The sequence below is a fragment of the Bombina bombina genome, chromosome 5, assembly GCF_027579735.1.
Source record: "Bombina bombina isolate aBomBom1 chromosome 5, aBomBom1.pri, whole genome shotgun sequence".
NCBI lineage: Eukaryota > Metazoa > Chordata > Amphibia > Anura > Bombinatoridae > Bombina > Bombina bombina.
This window is the reverse complement of record NC_069503.1, coordinates 167394786-167415654: the sequence shown is the minus strand read 5'-3', so window position 1 is coordinate 167415654 and position 20869 is coordinate 167394786. Positions and strand designations below refer to the sequence as shown.

The window sequence follows — 20869 nt, the reverse complement described above, 5'->3', positions numbered from 1 at the left end:
ATTGTCGTACTTGGAGGGGCGACAAGAGTGGGCGGAAGTTTTGGGACAGAGCAAAGAATTAGGAAAAAAAAGAAGAAAAAATATAGCAATGTATTTTGGCAGGCTGCACACACAAACAGACGTATCCCATCACTTTTTTCACTCTTTACATGCTGTAGTGTAAGGCTTAAAGGATATTAAACTAAAAATAAGTATATTACTTATAAAAGAGTAGTAATTAAACTTGTTGAAAGTATTTCTGTATAAAAGAATATTAAAGGGAATGTAAGCTTAGGAGCGGACCCATTTTTGGTTCAGAACCCTGGGTAATGCTTGCTGATTGGTGGCTACATTACACTACCCAGGTGCTGAACCAAAAATGGGCTGGCTCCTTAGCTTACATTCCTGCTTTTTAAATAAAGATACTAAGAGAAAGAGGGAAAATTTATAAGGAGTAAAATAGAAAGTTGCTTGAAATTACATGCGCTATCTGAATCATGAAAGAAAAATATGTGGGTTTAATATGCCTTTAAGTTAAAACTGTATAAAATGTATATTGAGACTATGTAGAAATGCCTACCTGTGCATATTCCTTCCACAGGGATATATTGCTTATTCGCTAATAAGGATAATTCCTACAGCGCTATTGGTGGAGACATGTCTCCTCTTACATAAAAACAAAAAGTACTTTTACCCAGAAAATGGACAACCATTAAAAAAAAAAATGTTTTACAATGCCCTCTTGTAGATGCAACAATCAAAAATTACTTTAATGCTAAATTTAAGGACTAATTAGTGATTATACTTGGGGGTTGTATGCAATGCCGCCCCCTACCCGCGCACAGCCAATCACACACGGGCAGAAGCTGTCAATCTCCCAAATCGGACGAGAGCCGGGGAGATTGAAATTGAAGAGGTTAAGGAAGCAGCGATCTGATGACCACTGCTTGATAAATACGGACTGCAGGCTCTCTAGTGAGAATCTGCATGCAATTTCATGATTTCAGTGATGGGATCGGGTCGGTGGGTGGGGGGGGCTATGATGCTAGACACGTCCCCCAGCACGCGATCCCATATAGGAAGCGGCTACAGTTTCTGGACAGCCAAACGGTTAGGGCGTTCCATCCAGCCCTATTTGCGCTAGTTCCATGTTTCAGTGTCATATCAGGATCTTTTTCAAGACCCGTATTCAAACATCTGTGTTTAAATATCATTTTTGTATATGGAATGGAAATACTCATTGAGAATATGTTTCAGGTGCGTTCAAACAGAAATCCAATCAGGAACCAGGAGGGACTATAAAAGAAGGAGGATGGCTAAGGATTGTATCCGTGACAAAGACGGAAGGCCCAGTCATCTCTTCACTCCCTACATACTTCTTGAGAGACACTCAACACAGGCAGCTCCAAGGGGGTCTTATAGTATAGGGATGATTCAGTGTCAGAGGTCTGGGATCTGAGTTTTTAAGTGTGTATGTGGCTGATAGAAGGGTGACAGGGAGAGGGTCTGATATCTGATGGGGACCTATAGGGCTTACAAAGGAACAAAGTGCCAGAGTCTGACCTGTAATTTGATGTGGTTATGGGGCATACAAAGGAGCAAAGTGCCAGGGTATGACCTGGTATCTGATGTGGTTATGGGGCATACAAAGGAGTTGGTATGGGGCATACAAAGGAGTAAAGTGTCAGGGTTTGACCTGATGTTTGATTTTGGTATGGGGCTACATGCCAGGGTCTGACTTGGTATCTATTGTGGGTATGGGGCATACAAAGGAGTAAAGTGCCAGAGTCTGACCTGATTTGGGTATGGGACTTACAAAGGTGCAAAGTGCCAGGGTCTGACCTGATATCTGATGAGGCTATGGGGCTTACAATATAACAAAGTGCCAGGGTCTGACCTGGTTTCTGATGTGGTTATGGGGCATACAAAGGAGAAAAGTGCCAAGGTCTGACCTGGTATCTGATATGGCTATGTGTCATACAAAGGAGTAAAGTGCCAGGGTCTGACTTGATGTGGTTATGAGGCATACAAAGGAGCAAAGTGCCAGGGTATAACCTGGTATCTGATATGGCTATGCGCCATACAAAGGAGTAAAGTGCCAGGGTCTGACCTGATATCTGATGTGGGTATGGGGCATACAAAAGAGCAGACAGAGGGGGTGACAGCAAGTAATATTTATTCAATAGTTACATAGACAAAAAATATGGCTACGTTTCGGGAGATTATCCGTTAATCATGTCATGATTGTTTGTTTGGCATGGCATGATTAAGGGATAATCTCCTGAAACGTAGTCGTATTTTTTGTCTATGTAACTATTCAATAAATATTACTCGCTGTCACCCCCTCTGCCTGTTCTTTACATTGTCCGTGGTCCTGGGTAGTGACCCTGGGTTGATGTGCATTACCTCTTTTGAGTGCTGGGATTTCTATCTTTTGTTGCATACAAAAGAGCAACATGCCAGGGTCTGACCTGATATCTGATGTGGGTATGGGGCATACAAAGAAGAAAAGTGCCAGGGTCTGGCCTGATGTCTGATTTGGGTATGGGGCTTACAAAGGATCTAAAGTGCCACGGTTTGATCTGATGTCTGAGGTGGATATGGGACAGAAGAGGCTTCATAGGGTCAGAGGTGTTTATTATTATTATTATAAATAATACATATTCATTTTTAAACCTAAAAATATAAGGTCTTTGGCCGCCCTCTAGATTTGTGGTAACCATTGTGTTTTTTAGCTGCTGTTACTTCTTGTTACAAAACTTGTGCATATTGCTGTGACATGTTTTTTCCTGCTTAACCATAGAGAATCAAACAACTGTAAACTATAAAGTGCTGAACCCATCTGATTAATTTACACAGGATTCAGTTTTAGGTGCAGTATACCTTTAAAGAGAAACAAAACACCAATTTTTTCTTTTGTGATTCAGATAGAAGTAAATGAGAACATTTTTAAAATTGTATGCTTTATCTAATTTGCTTTGTTCTCTTGGAATACTTTGTTTAAAATAATACCTAGGTAGGCACAGGAGCTGGGAGCTAGCTGATGATTGGTGGCTACTGAAATATGCCTGTTGTCACTGGCTTACACATGCGTTCAGCTAGCTCCCAGTACTGCATTTCTGCTCCTTCAATAAATACCAAAAAATGAAGTAAAATTGATAATAGAAGTAAATTAGAAAGTTGTTTAAAATTGTATTTTCAAAAAAAAATAATATTTTTTTGTTTCATGTCCCTTTAATATTTAATTGCAACAGCTGACCCACAGCTCAGTGAGAGAGATTAGGAGGAACCTTTTTTCTTGCGCTCGTCATCTGGGGGATGAGATTATGGAAACTAGGCTCGCAGACAAGTTGTAAATAAATGAAATTCTTTAGCCCGCCCACACAAAAAGGGTTTATTTGCCAATCAAGAGAATCTGAGGTGTGTCACTGAAACTGAAGTAACCAGAGCAGTGCTCCTTACATTGTGTGGCACTGTGAGCCAAGCACAGGTATAATGTCGTTACACAGACACAGATATTTCTAGTTACATGTCTGTTAGTGTTATGTTTCCAATAACTACTGGGTGGTCAAACATTCTGCTTATGATAAATACACAGTGCAGGGCACACTGATAGCTAATGGTTCTCATCTCAGTGTGTACAGCTGTGCAGTGTCTTATTCATAGGCATCTACCTTTTAAAGGGACAGTCTAGTCCAAAACAAACTTCCATTATTCAGATAGGGTATGTAATTTTAAACAATTTTCCAATTTACTTCTATCACCAATTTTGCTTTGTTCTCTTGGTATTCTTAGTTGAAAGCTAAATCTAGGAGGTTCATATGCTAATTTCTAAGCCCTTGAAGGCCGCCACTTAGCTCAGGGCATTTTGACAGTTTTTCACAACTAGAGGGTGTTAGATCATGTGTTTCATATAGATAACATTGTGCTTACGCATGTGGAGTTCATAGGAGCCCACACTGATGCTTTTTGTCATTGTCAGTCCCAAAACTGAATTGCAGCTCTGAAGCTAATGTGTGTGTGACCCCATTTTCAAGTCATATGCAAACAACAGAGCTGTAATAAAATGCTCTGCACTTTATATATATATATATATATATATATATATATATATATCAACTTATTTTTAGTCAGAAATAGTACCAACCTTCTCAGTGCAATTAAAGGAACGTGTCACCTTTTTTTCTCCTTTTATCAAAACTAGGGTACAATGTATTGCAGTTTCTTCCCCTAATTAGGGTAATTTCTATGCTAAGTAAAGCTAGTTTTTCTTGTTGGGCTTGTTAACCATGTCCCATTAGTAGTGGAGCAGTTGTCTATCACTGTACTTTGTAACATGCAATCTCTGCTAGTATCATAGTAAAGTAAACTGCTTATTTAAAGGGACATGAAACAAAAGATTTTTCTTTCATTATTCAGACAGAGAATCCATTTTTTTTAAAAAAAAAATCCAATTTACTTCTATTATTAAATTTGTTTCATTCTAATGTTATTCTTTGTTGAAGACATATCTAGATAGTTAGCGTACACATGCCTGAAGCACTGCATGACAGGAAATAGTGTTGCAATCTAGTGCACTTGCACCTGGATACCATTGTTGCAAAACGTCTGCTATATAGTACTGTAGACTGCAGGAACTTGCCTTACTGCTTTTTAATAAAGGATAACAAGAAAACAAAACAAAAATAATAATAGAAGTAAATTTGACAGTTGTTTAAAATTGTATGTTCTATCTGAAGCGCGTGATAATTTTTTTGGGTTTTGGGATCTTTTAACTTGGCAGATTTTGACTATTAGTTTACAAGCAATGACTAATGTTCTTAGTCTAAAATAAATGATGCACTGTCTGAGGTAGAGACCGTCCACCTACCCACCTGACTAAATAAATGTAGGAGTTTCTATTTATTCACAGCTCAAGGAGAGGTGAAATTACTCTAGACAACAAATTTTTTTTATCTCTTATTCTATTGGTCAAATTCATATATATATAGTTTCCCTTAAATTAATATGTTCATTTATCACAGCAGATTAGTGGTGAGTAGTTTGTGAATTCCAGTTAGTTTTAGTGATAGAACAATGCTATAAACTGCAAACTACATTTCAAGGAAATAAAGATATTTAAAATATAACATTTTACTATCAATGTCAGACAACTGTAACGGTTGATAAAATGCAGATATGGTGATGTTAATTAGAACAAAAAAACTTACAATTATAATAGGGGCTATGCTAAAAATAAATAAATAAATAAATGTTTTGGTTTTTAATATTCGCTTATTTATTTTCATATTTTTTTTCTATGTGAAAAACATATTACTGGTAAGTGGAAGTGTCTTGTGTAGCCAAAGAATGTATAGTCAGCCTGTTACATTAAAGGGACAGTCTAGTCAAAATTAAACTTTCATGATTCAGATAGGGCATGTCATTTTAAACAACTTTCCAATTTACCTTTATCATCACATTTGCTTTGTTCCTTTAGTATTCTTTGTTGAAAGCTAAACCTGGGTAGGGTCATATGCTAATTTCTAAGCCCTTGAAGGCCGCCTCTTATCTCAGTGCATTTTGACCGCTTTCACAGCTAGACAGCGCTAGTTTGTGTGTGCCATATAGATAGCATTGTGCTCACTCCTGTGGATTTACCTAAGAATCAGCACTGATTGGCTAAAATGCATGTCTGTTAGAAGAACAGAAATAAGGGGGCAGTCTGCAGAGGCTTAGGGGGTCAAATTATTAAAGTCTGCCGAACATGATACACTGTAGCGTATCATTTCCGCCAGACATCGCTGAATGCGGACAGCATACGCTGTCCGTATTAGCATTGTACAAGCAATTCTAGTGAACTGCTTGTGCAATTCCGCCCCCTGCAGATTCACAGCCAATCGGCTGCTAGCAGGGAGTGTCAATCAGCCCGATCGTATAGGATCGGGCGGATTGCTGTACGCAGCCTCAGAGGTGGCGTATGAGTTAAGGAGCAGCGGTCTATAAAACACTGCTTCTTAACTCCTGTTTCCGGCAAGCCAAAAGGCTCGCACGGAAACAGGGTGAATTGGCCCAATTCAGCCAATAATAAATTGACCCCTTAGATACAAAGTAATCACAGAGGTAAAAAGTATATTAATATAACTTTGTTGGTTATGCAAAACTGGGGAATGGGTAATAAAGGGATTATCTATCTTTTTAAACAATAAAAATTCTGGTGTAGACTGTCCCTTTAAATATAATCACACCATAGCTGTTGCAGCACTTGATTGGGTTAACAGTAAATGCCTTTTCTGAAATTATTTTTAATAGTGACGCTATTCATTTTTCCTGCTAAATAAAAAGATCATTTTCAAAACGTTCATTTAAATATATAAAAATGCGTGTATTAGAAGCTTAACTGTGTACTTCATTAAACGATTATATTATTTTGTTCCAGCAGGACGCCCGGATCAAGTTTGAATACAACGGAGAGAAAAGGTAATGTTAACACCGTTGTTTGATAAAAGCCATATTTAATTCCAACAAACAATTGTAATTCCTGTTTTAATCCTGAGTGTTTGTAAATGAACAGATATTGGTCGCCTACATGCTGTCACATCTGGCTACTTTAGGATAAAAATTGTTGTGTTCAAATTCAATTTTTTTCAATGTGTTAATATTACAAATTACTTTACTGCCTTACGTCAACCTAATACTGATTTCTTGGCTCTAAACTAAAACATTTTCTTTCATGATTCAAATAGAGCATGACATTTTAAGCAACTTTCTAATTTACTCCTATTATCAATTTTTCTTCTTTCTCTTGCTATCTTTATTTTAAAAGCAGGAATGTAAATCTTAGCAGCCAGACCATTTTAGGTTCAGCACCATGGATAGCGCTTGCTTATTGGAGGCGTAGATTTACCCACCAGTAAGCAAGCATAACCCAGGTTCTCAACCAAAAATGGGCCTGCTCCTATGCATCACATTCCTGCTATTTAAATAAAGATAGCAAGAGAACAAAGAAAAAATGATAATAGGAGTAAATTAGAAAGTTGCTTAAAATTTAATGCTCTATCTGATTCATGAAATAAAGAAAAAATGAGTTTAGTGTCCCTTTAAAGGGACATCAGTTATCACAACTGAATTGTGCATGAGTGGATTTCAGTTTTAAACAGAAGCAGTTTTCCAATATACTTGTGTTAGCACAAATGCTTCTAGTGACAGCTCTTACTGTTTCAGAAGCATACACACATATGCTGTGACTTCAGTGTGCACCTGCATTCAAACACCACTCTTGCTCAGAGAGTTTGTGGGACGTGTATCATGGCATTGATGACTCAATGTCAGAGCAGGGATGGTATTGAAATGCAGATGCACAGGTAACTTGCAGCATATTTGCGTATGCTGATGAAACAGTGGTAAGTTTTACTAGAAACATTTTCGATAATAGAAGTATTTCAGCAGAAATGATATACAAAACTAAAATGCCCATTTCAGTTTTGACTGTTAAGATACGCTATTTTTTTTAATTCCCCATTTCCTTTCTCTTTGCTCAGTGTAGAAAATAGGGCATATATACAAGAAATTACTTGCAAATTTAGGGCAGCTGGCACCATTATGGGTTGGAGTGGGTGCAGTAAAGACTGAGGGTACATAGCACTTCTCATGGGCAGTGTCCTAACACTTTTATCGTTTATGTCATTTGTTTTTTGTACATATTTTGTAGTATATTAAAAGGATATGTCAATCAAACACATTTTTTTCATGATTCAGATAGCATGCAATTTTAAACAACTTTCTAATTTTACTTTTCCAATCAATGTTTTTCATTCTCTTGGTATCCTTTGCTGAAAAGCAGGATTGTAAGCTAAGGAACATGCACATGTCTGGAGCACTATATGGCAACACTATTTCCTGCCATGTAGTGCTCCAATCACCTACTGAGGTCTCTCTTCAACAAAGAATAACAAGGGAACAAAGCAAATTTGATAATAGAAGTCAATTGGAAACATTTTTAAACTCGTTAGCTCTGTCTGAATCACAAAAGAAAATGTTTGGTTTCTCCAACATAGGTGTGTCCGGTCCACGGCGTCATCCTTACTTGTGGGATATTCTCTTCCCCAACAGGAAATGGCAAAGAGCCCAGCAAAGCTGGTCACATGATCCCTCCTAGGCTCCGCCTACCCCAGTCATTCTCTTTGCCGTTGTACAGGCAACATCTCCACGGAGATGGCTTAGAGTTTTTTTTATGGCCCTTCCTCAGGATAGGTCTTTTCAAGACCAAAAATAAACCTAAGTTTCGTCCCTTTCGCAGAAACGGATCAGCCCCAAGGGCTACGTCCTCTAAGCAGGAAGGTAATACTTCTCAAGCCAATCCAGCCTGGAGACCTATGCAAGGCTGGAACAAAGGAAAGCAGGCCAGGAAACCTGCCACTGCTCCCAAGACAGCATGAAATGCGGGCCCCCGATCCGGGACCGGATCTGGTGGGGGGCAGACTCTCTCTCTTCGCTCAGGCTGGGGCAAGAGATGTTCTGGATCCTTGGGCGCTAGAAATAGTCTCCCAAGGTTATTCTCTGGAGTTCAAGGGGCTTCCTCCAAGGGGGAGGTTCCACAGGTCTCAGTTGTCTTCAGACCACATAAGAAGACAGGCATTCTTACATTGGGTAGAAGACCTGCTAAAAATGGGAGTGATTCATCCTGTTCCATTAGGAGAACAAGGGATGGGGTTCTACTCCAATCTGTTCATAGTTCCCAAAAAAGAGGGAACGTTCAGACCAATCTTAGATCTCAAGATCTTGAACAAGTTTCTCAAGGTTCCATCGTTCAAGATGGAAACCATTCGAACACTTCTTCCTTCCATCCAGGAAGGTCAATTTATGACCAAGGTGGATTTCAAGGATGCGTATCTACATATTCCTATCCACAAGGAACATCATCGGTTCCTAAGGTTTGCATTCCTGGACAAGCATTTCCAGTTCGTGGCGTTTTCTTTCGGATTAGCCACTGCTCCTAGGATTTTCTCATAGGTACTAGGGTCCCTTCTGGCGGTGCTAAGACCAAGGGGCATTGCTGTAGTACCTTACTTGGACGACATTCTGATTCGAGCGTCGTCCCTTCCTCAAGTAAAGGCTCACACGGACATTGTCCTGGCCTTTCTCAGATCTCACGGATGGAAAGTGAACGTGGAAAAGAGTTCTCTATCTCCGTCAACGAGGGTTCCCTTCTTGGGAACTATAATAGACTCCTTAGAAATGAGGATTTTTCTGACAGAAGCCAGAAAAACAAAACTCCTAGACTCTTGTCGGATACTTCATTCCGTTCCTCTTCCTTCCATAGCGCAGTGCATGGAAGTGATAGGTTTGATGGTAGCGGCAATGGACATAGTTCCTTTTGTGCGCATTCATCTAAGACCATTACAACTGTTCATGCTCAGTCAGTGGAATGGGGACTATTCAGACTTGTCTCCGAAGATACAAGTAAATCAGAGGACCAGAGACTCATTCCGTTGGTGGCTGTCCCTGGACAACCTGTCACAAGGGATGACCTTCCGCAGACCAGAGTGGGTCATTGTCACGACCGACGCCAGTCTGATGGGCTGGGGCGCGGTCTGGGGATCCCTGAAAGCTCAGGGTCTTTGGTCTCGGGTAGAATCTCTTCTACCGATAAATATTCTGGAACTGAGAGCGATATTCAATGCTCTCAAAGCTTGGCCTCAGCTAGCGAGGGCCAAGTTCATACATCAACCATCAGGGGGGAACAAGGAGTTCCCTAGCGATGGAAGAAGTGACCAAAATCATTCTATGGGCGGAGTCTCACTCCTGCCACCTGTCTGCTATCCACATCCCAGGAGTGGAAAATTGGGAAGCGGATTTTCTGAGTCGTCAGACATTGCATCCGGGGGAGTGGGAACTCCATCCGGAAATCTTTGCCCAAGTCACTCAACCGTGGGGCATTCCAGACATGGATCTGATGGCCTCTCGTCAGAACTTCAGAGTTCCTTACTACGGGTACAGATCCAGGGATCCCAAGGCGGCTCTAGTGGATGCACTAGTAGCACCTTGGACCTTCAAACTAGCTTATGTGTTTCCGCCGTTTCCTCTCATCCCCAGGCTGGTAGCCAGGATCAATCAGGAGAGGGCGTCGGTGATTTTGATAGCTCCTGCGTGGCCACGCAGGACTTGGTATGCAGATCTGGTGAATATGTCATCGGCTCCACCATGGAAGCTACCTTTGAGACGAGACCTTCTTGTTCTAGGTCCGTTCGACCCACTCCAGCTGACTGCTTGGAGATTGAACGCTTGATCTTATCAAAGCGAGGGTTCTCAGATTCTGTTATTAATACTCTTGTTCAGGCCTGAAAGCCTGTAACCAGAAAAATTACCACATAATTTGGTATATCTGTTGGTGTGAATCTGCAGGATTCCCTTGGGACAAGGTTAAGATTCCTAAGAATCTATCCTTCCTTCGAGAAGGATTGGAAAAAGGATTATCTGCAAGTTCCTTGATGGGACAGATTTCTGCCTTGTCTGTGTTACTTCACAAAAAGCTGGCAGCTGTGCCAGATGTTCTAGCCTTTGTTCAGGCTCTGGTTAGAATCAAGCCTGTTTACAAAATTTTGACTCCTCCTTGGAGTCTCAACCTAGTTCTTTCAGTTCTTCAGGGGGTTCCGTTTGAACCCTTACATTCCGTTGATATTAAGTTATTATCTTGGAAAGTTTTGTTTTTGGTTGCAATTTCTTCTGCTAGAAGAGTTTCAGAATTATCTGCTCTGCAGTGTTCTTCTCCTTATCTGGTGTTCCATGCAGATAAGGTGGTTTTGCGTACTAAACCTGGTTTTCTTCCAAAAGTTGTTTCTAACAAAAACATTAACCAGGAGATAGTTATGCCTTCTTTGTGTCCTAATCCAGTTTCAAAGAAGGAACGTTTGTTGCACAACTTGGATGTAGTTCGTGCTCTCAAATTTTACTTAGCAGCTACTAAGGATTTCAGACAAACTTTGTCTTTGTTTGTTGTTTATTCTGGTAAACGGAGAGGTCAAAAAGCAACTTCTACCTCTCTCTCCTTCTGGATTAAAAGCATTATCCGATTGGCTTATGAGACTGCCGGACGGCAGCCTCCTGAAAGAATCACAGCTCACTCCACTAGGGCTGTGGCTTCCACATGGGCCTTCAAGAACGAGGCTTCTGTTGATCAGATATGTAAGGCAGCGACTTGGTCTTCACTGCACACTTTTTCTAAATTTTACAAATTTGATACTTTTGCTTCTTCTGAGGCTATTTTTGGGAGAAAGGTTTTGCAAGCCGTGGTGCCTTCCATTTAGGTGACCTGATTTGCTCCCTCCCTTCATCCGTGTCCTAAAGCTTTGGTATTGGTTCCCACAAGTAAGGATGACGCCGTGGACCGGACACACCTATGTTGGAGAAAACAGAATTTATGTTTACCTGATAAATTACTTTCTCCAACGGTGTGTCCGGTCCACGGCCCGCCCTGGTTTTTTTAATCAGGTCTGATAATTTATTTTCTTTAACTACAGTCACCACGGTAACATATGGTTTCTCCTATGCAAATATTCCTCCTTAACGTCGGTCGAATGACTGGGGTAGGCGGAGCCTAGGAGGGATCATGTGACCAGCTTTGCTGGGCTCTTTGCCATTTCCTGTTGGGGAAGAGAATATCCCACAAGTAAGGATGACGCCGTGGACCGGACACACCGTTGGAGAAAGTAATTTATCAGGTAAACATAAATTCTGTTTTCATTTCCCTGTAACCCAGTGACTATCAGAAAGGATAAGCATAAAACTGTGGCAAAATCTGTCCATTTTTTTTATTTATTTTTGACAAAGTCAAATGTGCTTTTGTTTTCCTTATTGTGACAACTTAAAGGAGAATGAAAGTCAAAATGAAACTTGCTTTAGATAAAGCATCCAATTTTAATGAACTTTTCCATTTACTTCTGTTAGTAATTTTACTTTGTTCTCTTGTTATCCTTGGTTGAAAAGCATATCTAGATATGTTCAGGGGGAAGCAATGCACTACTGGTACTTGCATTTGTTAAGTATGTGTTTAACCTCTTTGCATGGGATAAGCACATAGTTGTATGCAAGTGTCGGAGGAATAGTAAAATGCATTAACACAGAATTGTCTTTTTTCTTCATAAATGGAAAGAGTCCACAGCTGCATTCATTACTTTTGGGAATTCAGAACCTGGCCACCAGGAGGAGGCAAAGACACCCCAGCCAAAGGCTTAAATACTCCTCCCACTTCCCTCATCCCCCAGTCATTCTTTGCCTTTTGTCCCAGGAGGTTGGCAGAGAAGTGTCAGAAGTTTTCGATAGTCTCTTAGGGAGGATAGTACTCTTCGGCATGGGACTGGAGTTTTAAATAGTCCTACCAGCTTTTCAGTGAAAGCATGGATGAAAGTTAGAGTCCGGAGATGAAGGGAGAGTCTTTCTGCGAAACCATTCCGACTTATTTTAACAGCTCCACAAGTGATTGGCGTTGACAAGTTTCGCTGCCTGCTTTCTTCTCTCAAGTCCATGGCAGAGGCGATGCTACTATCTGTCACACTTGAAGGACCGTGTTCCTGTTCAACGGCGTAGATTTCGGTAAGACCGTTTCATTTTACTTTCGTCCATGATTGTATTGTATTACAAATGTTTTCCCGAGAGACTACCACCTTACGGGACTAACTATAAATCCGGGTCTCAGTGAGGCTCCTTTTGTATCTTGGAATCAAGGGTTAATATCTCCTGAGGGGGGTTATTGAACAGGGTGGGGAGGTTAATCATGTTTGTTATGTGATTCGACCTGCTTATGGGTAGTGTTACTTAGGCTCTGTGGAACATAAAGGCCTTTGGAAATGACACAGTCTTTACGGTCAGGCGCGCTTTTTCTGGACTGTACGGTTCACCCTGTGACCTGGCGTGGTCACGTTTTTTGACTCTCCATTTCCGCATTCCTGATTGTGTGGCGACGGAGAAATTCTGATCTGCTGGTGTCGGGCTCTAAGGAGGTTGTGAGTGCCCCAGCCATTGTGGGTGTCAGGTGCCGTTTAAGTTTTTGGTCCAATTTTAATATCAATATACTAGCTATGGAGGAATCTGATATTGTGGAGACGGACGTCTCTGTTTCAGTTTCTACTCCTTGCGCAGAATGCATATTGCCCCTGATGATACTAGCCTTTCAGTTATGTTCTGAATGCCGTATTAGAGTGCTCAATTCCTCGGGATCAGGGAATCAAGGGGCCGCTGAGCCATCCGCCTCTGGGGCCTCTGTCCTCCGAGTGGCGAGTTCCCTTACACCATCGCTTACTACGCATGCAGGTAACCCAGATTTTGATTATCCTTCCCTGGAAGGTAGCTTCTTCCCGCCAGGGGTTTCGGCACAATGTTGCATGTCCATAATTTTGGCACTGGCGCATATGCAAATTCCAGAAGTTCCTGTTCCGTTATCCAGGGCTCTTCAGGCATGGGGTGGCCTGTTCAGCCCTCTGGGGGAACGACTGTCCCTGAGGCTTCAGGGGGTCACCCTTCGGGGCCGGAGTCGTCTTTTGCTCCGGTGGGGGTATGCTGTGCTTTTCGATTTAGACTGACGCACCTTCGTGTTCTTTTGAGGCACGCTTTGGCCTTGTCGGAAGGTCCCATCCTTAATAGATCTGAGACTTCTCAGTCTGCTTCTTCGAATAGCTTGCAGAATTAGACATAGGAGATGAAGTAATCTTCTTATAGTGTTGTTATTGAGTACAATTTACAGTTTGAACTTGGTAGAACAGGGTCCCTATTGGGCCGTTCCTGTGGGTGCGTCTGTTAGGCGATAAATCTGCGGGTTGCCTTATCTTTTATTTTATTTGGATTTAACGCTCATGTTAGGTTTATATTTCCTTCGGGAAGTTTGTCTGGAATCGATACTTGCGATGTTTGATCGCACTGTTACTTCTAAGGAAGTTTGTTATGGACGTTTTTAGTCCTATGTGTGTCTGCTGTTTCTCCCTCTCTAGGGGGGATTTGATTCTATGCGGCCTTGACAGTGATGGCCCTTGATTTCAGGCAGGTCTTGATTGGTTTCAGATCCTTCTGTCGAGGCCTAATTCAGACATGTGGCGCCTGTTTTGCCTGGCTGTTCTGGGCGCCAAGTTCATCACATATTATTATGTTATTCTTGTTTTCTTTACAAGTTTCAGCTAAGCATCTGTGTGGACCTGAGGGTCCATGAGGCATGGCAGATTGGTTCAGTCCTCATTGACCTCTCAAGCTGGTTGCCTGAGACTCGGTGGAGTGCTGCTGCTACTCTCTAATTGGTTCCGACTTTACGTCGGGAGTGTTTCCTTCCCTGCGTGTGTTGGAGGTTGGGAGGATTTTGGACCTCCTTGCCGCCAGTTCTAGCGGTCTTGCCTTAGGCGGCTCTTGGAATTGTCCGTTTTGGATTTTTTCCTTTTGAGGTTCTCTTCTTCGGATGAGACTTCAGGACTTTGACCATTGCTCCTTAGCGGTCTTGACCACGTTATGGGAGGGCCTTGTGGCTTTTTCCTACTTCGGGAATTGAAGTTGATCCCTATCAGGGATGATAGGCCTTTTTTTTCCACCGGGGTTTAGGATGCTCTGCATTCTTTTTCCCTGGGTACGGTCCTCTGGTACTCCTGAGGAGATTATGGAGACTAGCCTTTGTTTTACTCACTATTCGGGTGACTTTGTCCTCAATGTTTTCTCTGGGTGTTGTTTTAACACCTTTTTGGGCTCTAGGCTCTTCGTGCGACTCTGTCGTACTTTAGCTCCTTTTGGAGTGTTAGACTCCTACAAGGGCTTTTCTCTTCCTTTTGGGTTGGGATTCCGAGTGAGTCTTGTTCCCGTTCACCGGGTTAGTCCGGTTATGTTTCCTGTGATGTTCCATGGAACGATCTGGGGCTCAGGCTATTGTTTTGGTTGTGGATCTTCTGGATGTCTGGCAGACTTACGATCCTGTGGCTGGTTCGCTGAGATCCAGTTTTTTTAGGGAACATAGGCTATGACCTTCGGTCTAGACAGTTAAGCTGTTAGCAGCTTGGCCGGGTTTTCTGTGCCTTTTGACTGAGGTGTGTTCCCCTTTTTGGGGAGTTCCTCGGTGTTCATCTATGAAGTCTGGATGATTTAATTTGGATTTGTTTCCTCAGCCTATGGCTTCATGTCTTATGGGCTTGTGCGCTGTTCTTTTCCGTACTCTTCCCTTCGGGGGGGGGGGGGGGTGTTTGTCCTCCTTATGGGGGTGGGGTTTCCTCTCTGGAGGTTGGTTGTCCAGTCCTGTGTGCAGGTTGTTTGGTGTTTTTTTATCCTTTAGAGGAGAGCGATCTGCTCTGTGGGGTTCTGTTTCATCTGGAGAGATGATGTCTCCATGTTTGAGACTGTCATGGAGTGTCTGGAGTGTCGTGCTGTGTCCTCTGAGGGCTCTATTGCATTTTCTATGTTCCTCTTCTAGGGGTTCTCTTGGAGTTCCTATTGTTAAAGCTCTTGGGTTGGCACCCAAGCTCCGTTGGGGTGGCTGAGTCCATCCTTTTCGGTCCTCTTTCTGGGGACTGGTGTTTGGGGTCTTTTCTGTTCCCCTGTCTTTCAGACTTGACAGCCAGCTGTAGTGGCCTGTGGGTTACATTTTTGCCTAGCAAGAGGAAGGTTGCATTTTGAAATCAGTTGCCGCTGTTTGCACCTTGTCTGTGTGTTGGCAGACTTTTGCCAAGCCCCTATTGTTCGCCTTTGGGTCCTTTGTGGTACGGTGAGCCTTTTTGAGTTTCTGTGCTTTCTCCATGTTCAAGATATGTGAGTAGGACTGGGGCTTTTTGGTTAAGCCTGTGCTGGGTCCACTGCTTAGTGGATGTTTTGCGGTTTGTTGGTTAGTGTTGTGACCTATCTTCTGCTGCTCTTACTTTCCTGCAAGTATTTTAATTCAGAGTCATCCTGGTAGGACTGTAGCGTGTGGTGTTGACCCAGGGGTTTGCCTTTTAGGGTGCGGTTGCACTATCTTTAAGAGAAGGTTTTCAGGCCTGGTGCCCTCAGAATGGGTTGCCTTTTGTACCCCCCCGTTTGAGCATTCAGTGTCCTCTATAGCTTGGGTATTGTTTTCCCAAAAGTAATGAATGCAGCTGTGGACTCTTTCCATTTATGAAGAAAAACGTAAATTATGCTTACCTGATAATTTTCTTTTCTTCAGATGGAAAGAGTCCACAGCTCCCCGCCGGTGTTTTTTCTGGGCCTCTGTTATTTTTATTCTGGCACCTTGATATTTCTTCTACTGTTCCTTGTTCCTCAGCAGAATCACTGGGGGATGAGGGAAGTAATGTTCTGTATTCCCAAAAGTAATGAATGCAGCTGTGGACTCTTTGCATCTGAAGAAAAGAAAATGATCAGGTAAGCATAATTTAAGTTTTCCACTTTTAAAGTCATATAGATCAACATAAAGGGATAGAAAGGTCAAAATTGAAATGTGCATGGGTGCATTTGATTTTTAATAGAAGCATTTTTTGCAATATTCTTCTAAGCGAAAACGCTTCTAGTAAACGTTAGTACTGTTTTTTTTTTTACTGGCATACGCACATATGCTGTGAGGGCCTGTGCACCAGTATTCAAACACTGCACCTTTTCAGAGACTCGGCAGTGACACCAATCACAGACATAATACACACCAGCTCCAGCTCTTTGAGCTTGAATAACTTTTACTAGAAACATTTTTGCTAATGGAAGTATAAAATGCTTCTATTTAAAATTTAAATACACCCAGGCACATTTCAACTTTGACCTTTCTATCCCTTTAAGTCTGTTACCAATAATGATTCCACTAGCCCCACAACAAGACAAGAAGAAAACCAAACACATTCTTTAGTGTCATCTTTTGACGTTGTCATGTTTGTCATTAACTCATGATGACCCCTGGCTGTTTCTAAATGTAGAATCAACGGTTTCCTTCACACACTTCCCTTGGAAAAAGCCAAGGTGTATGAATTACCTTCTGAGTGTTTGCTGTATGGCGTTTGTGCTGTGTACTCTTTATATTTGTACAGTGCCGTACAGCTCTGACCTTTAGATAAGCAGATTTCGGGCACAAATCCTAGAATAATAGTTTCATAAAGCCTTTCCGCCCTTGTTCTGCTTCTGCCAGTTATATGGAAACTATCTAACTAGGGCAGCGTTAAGACTTAGTGGACAAATATTGGAGAACACTCTGTATTGCCTACTTCAGATCCCATTGTATTTAAAGGGACAGTATACTGTAAAATTGTTTTTGCATGTATTTGAAATGACTTGTTGTACCAGCTGCAGAGTATAAAATGTATGAGAAATTGCATTTTCAGTTTTATTTATGTATATGAAATAGCTGGTTTTGTGCTCCGAAACCACAACCTATTAAAATAGGTTGGCCTTGCAGGTAAAATCAAATCTCTTTATTTTATTACTTTGTGTACACACACATACTACCTTATCTTATATATGTCTGTAAACCAAAGACCAATACTTAGAGAGAACAATTTAAAATTTAAACTTTATAACATTCTTCTACAAGCTACTGTAAGTGCAATTTCTTCTGCTGGCTGCGTTTGCATAGCTTGTCAATAGCCTATACTTTAAGGGATATGAAACCCCAAATTTTTATTTCATGATTCAATTAGAGCATGCAATTTTAAGCAACTTTCTAATTTACTCCTTTTGTCAATTTTTCTTGGTTCTCTTGGTATCTTTATTTGAAAAAGCAAGAATGTAAGCTTAGGAGCTGGCCCATTTTTTGTTCAGCACCCTGAGTAGTGCTTGCTGATTGGTGGCTACATTTGGTCACCAATCAGTTCTGAACCAAAAATGGTGTGGTTCATATGCTTACATTCAAATAAAGAGAACAAGAGAACAGAGAAAAATTGATAATAGGAGTAAATTAGACAGTTGCTTAAAAGTGAATGCTCTATCTGAATCATGAAAGAAACATTTTGGGTTTCATATCCCTTTAAGTATAGAAGCGTTCAGTATAGGTAGGAATACCACAGACTAAATCAGCTATTTTAACTGGCAAAATGAGGGTAAAGGATCTAATTGTAAACAATTTAATACACTCCAGCAGGTAAAATGGATAATTGGGAACAAATTAAAGGGGTGAAATATTTATGATAAACTGTCCTTTTAATACAGAACACAAGAGCTATACAATTGCTTTAACATGTGCCAGTGCCACTTTAGTTTGGGCGTAACTTAACAACTGGCAATAGCTTTAACCTGAGACTTAATGTTATTAAATCTATATTAACCTATTAACAAGTACAACCCCACACATAAGGCTTTTTTTATATTCTGTTTAGTGCTTGTGGGTGATGTGCCAGTAACCTATGTATGCATGTACCATAATCCATATGATATATCACATAGAGGTTAATCAGTGTTTCTAGTAGGAGTCACAGATTGCTTGATAAATATTTATATGGCTTAATAATTTAAAGGGATGTCAGTCATTTTATCTTTCTGTTTTTGGTTTTTAATGCTTCTGGGACTTGTTATTATTCCCCAATACATCTGGAGTTTTTCTTCTGAGCCAGTTAATAATCTGTAAACAAAGATGATTTATGCATTTCCTGTTAGTTTTCATTTCAGTTTATTTAAAGGGACGCTCTAAAGCATTTTTTTTTTTTGCTTTAGAATCTCTTTCTATTCTGTTTTGTGCAAAAGTAATTTCTTGTTAATCTGTTGCTCTTTTTTATGTTTGGTATTTTTTTCTTTAATTTGCTTTGTGATTACATTGTGAGGCACATAGTTTACAAGATCACTTTGTGCAGACAGCAGTTATAAGACAAAATATAATTACAGACTGACTGTTATTAACAGCAGAGTGAAAACTAACATTTTACCCTCTGCTGCTGAGATCCGACCTGATGGCTGAAGAGAAGCACAATATATTTCCATTACCAATATGTGCACATTCTTTTCATCTGCACACTTTCTGTGGCTCCAGCTCCTACTGAGCATATGCAGAAGTGTGCAGTATACATATATACGCATTTTGTGATTGGCTGATAGCTGTCACATGATACAAGGGGAGGATAAATTGGATTAACTTTGAAATTTGCCAGAAAATATTCTGCTGCTCATTTCAAATTATAAGTAAGTGCTATTGCATTGTATTTTCATTATGTATTTGTCAATTATTAAACTCTATTGTATTTAGTTGTACTTTAAAGGTATATTATAAAAAACCAAAACCACTTTAATTTGTTAGAGAACTATAGTTGTGCGGTAAGATGAAAAAGTAGCGTTAACAGGTCCTAATGCTGCTTTTTCACTACCGCTGGTATTGCGAGTCTTGCAGGTTTAGGGGCACACTTTTTTGGCCTTACCGCAAACCGACTTACGTAAACTTCGTAAAGTCTTTTTTTTATGGGACTTCCATAGCGCCGGTATTACGAGTCTGTCCTGGGAGGCCAAAAAGTGAGCGGTACATCCTATACCTCCAAGATCCCTAACGCATTTTAAAGTCAGTAGTTATGAGTTTTACACTACAACGCCGTAGCATAAAACTCATAACTAAAGTGCTGAAAAGTACACTAATACCCATAAACTACCTATTAACCCCTAAACCGAGGCCCTCCCGCATCGCAAACACTATAATAAAAAAAATTAACCCCTAATCTGCCGCTCCGGACATCGCCGCCACTAGAATAAACATATGAACCCCTAAACCGCCGCACTCCCGCCTCACAAACACTAGTTAAATATTATTAACCCCTAATCTGCCGCCCCTAACATCGCCGCCACCTACATTATATTTATTAATCCCTAATCTGCTGCCCCCAACATCGCTGACACCTACCTACATGTATTAACCCCTAATCTGCCGTCCCCAACGTCGTCGCCACTATATTAAATTTATTAACCCCCAAACCTAAGTCTAACCCTAACACCCCCTAACTTAAATATCATTTAAATAAATCTAAATAAAGTTCCTATCATTAACTACATTATTCCTATTTAAAACTAAATACTTGCCTATAAAATAAACCCTAAGCTAGCTACAATATAACTAATACTTACATTGTATCTAGCTTAGGGTTTATTTTTATTTTACAGGCAAGTTTGTATTTATTTTAACTAGGTAGAATAGTTACTAAATAGTTATTAACTATTTAATAACTACCTAGCTAAAATAAATACAAATTTACCTGTAAAATAAAACCTAACCTAAGTTACAATAACACCTAACACTACACTACAATTAAATTAATTACCTAAATTAAATACAATTAAATAAATTCAATTAGCTAAATCACAAAAAACAACAAACACTAAATTACAGAAAATAAAAAACAAATTACAGATCTTTAAACTAATTACACCTAATCTAATAGCCCTATCAAAATAAAAAAAGCTTCCCCAAAATAAAAAAAAACCCCTAGTCTAAACTAAACTACCAATAGCCCTTAAAAGGGCCTTTTGCGGGGCATTGTCCCAAAGAAATCAGCTCTTTTTCCTGAAGAAAAAATACAAACACCCCCAACAGTAAAACCCATCACCCACACAACCAACCCCCCAAATAAAATACTAACTAAAAAAACCTAAGCTTCCCATTGCCCTGAAAAGGACATTTGTATGGGCATTGCCCTTGAAAGGGCATTTAGCTCTATTGCGGCCCAAAGTCCCTAATATAAAAAATAAACCCACCCAATACACCCTTAAAAAATCCTAACACTTAACCCCCGAAGGTGGTGGGGTTTACTGTTGGGGGTTGTGTGTATTTTTTTTTTACAGGTAAAAGAGCGTATTTCTTTGGGGCAATGCCCCGCAAAAGACCATTTTAAGGGCTATTGGTAGTTTAGTTTAGGCTAGGGTTTTGTTTAATTTTGGGGGGGCTTTTTTATTTTGATAGGGCTATTAGATTAGGTGTAATTAGTTTAAAGATCTTGTAATTTGTTTATTATTTTCTGTAATTTAGTGT

At 40.5% G+C, this 20869-nt stretch overlaps 1 protein-coding gene across 2 annotated transcripts in view; it reads left to right on the top strand.

Annotated features, from left to right (window-relative positions):
- LOC128660130 (mitogen-activated protein kinase kinase kinase 3) overlaps positions 1–20869 on the top strand; it is a 256117-nt gene that overhangs the window by 177991 nt on the left and 57257 nt on the right. The window contains exon 4 of one of the 2 annotated variants that reach the window (XM_053713777.1): positions 6401–6438. In XM_053713777.1, the coding sequence (XP_053569752.1) occupies positions 6401–6438 (38 nt within the window). Of the gene's footprint in view, positions 1–6397; positions 6439–20869 lie in introns of both variants that reach the window. The other variant, XM_053713776.1, reaches the window with a different exon arrangement.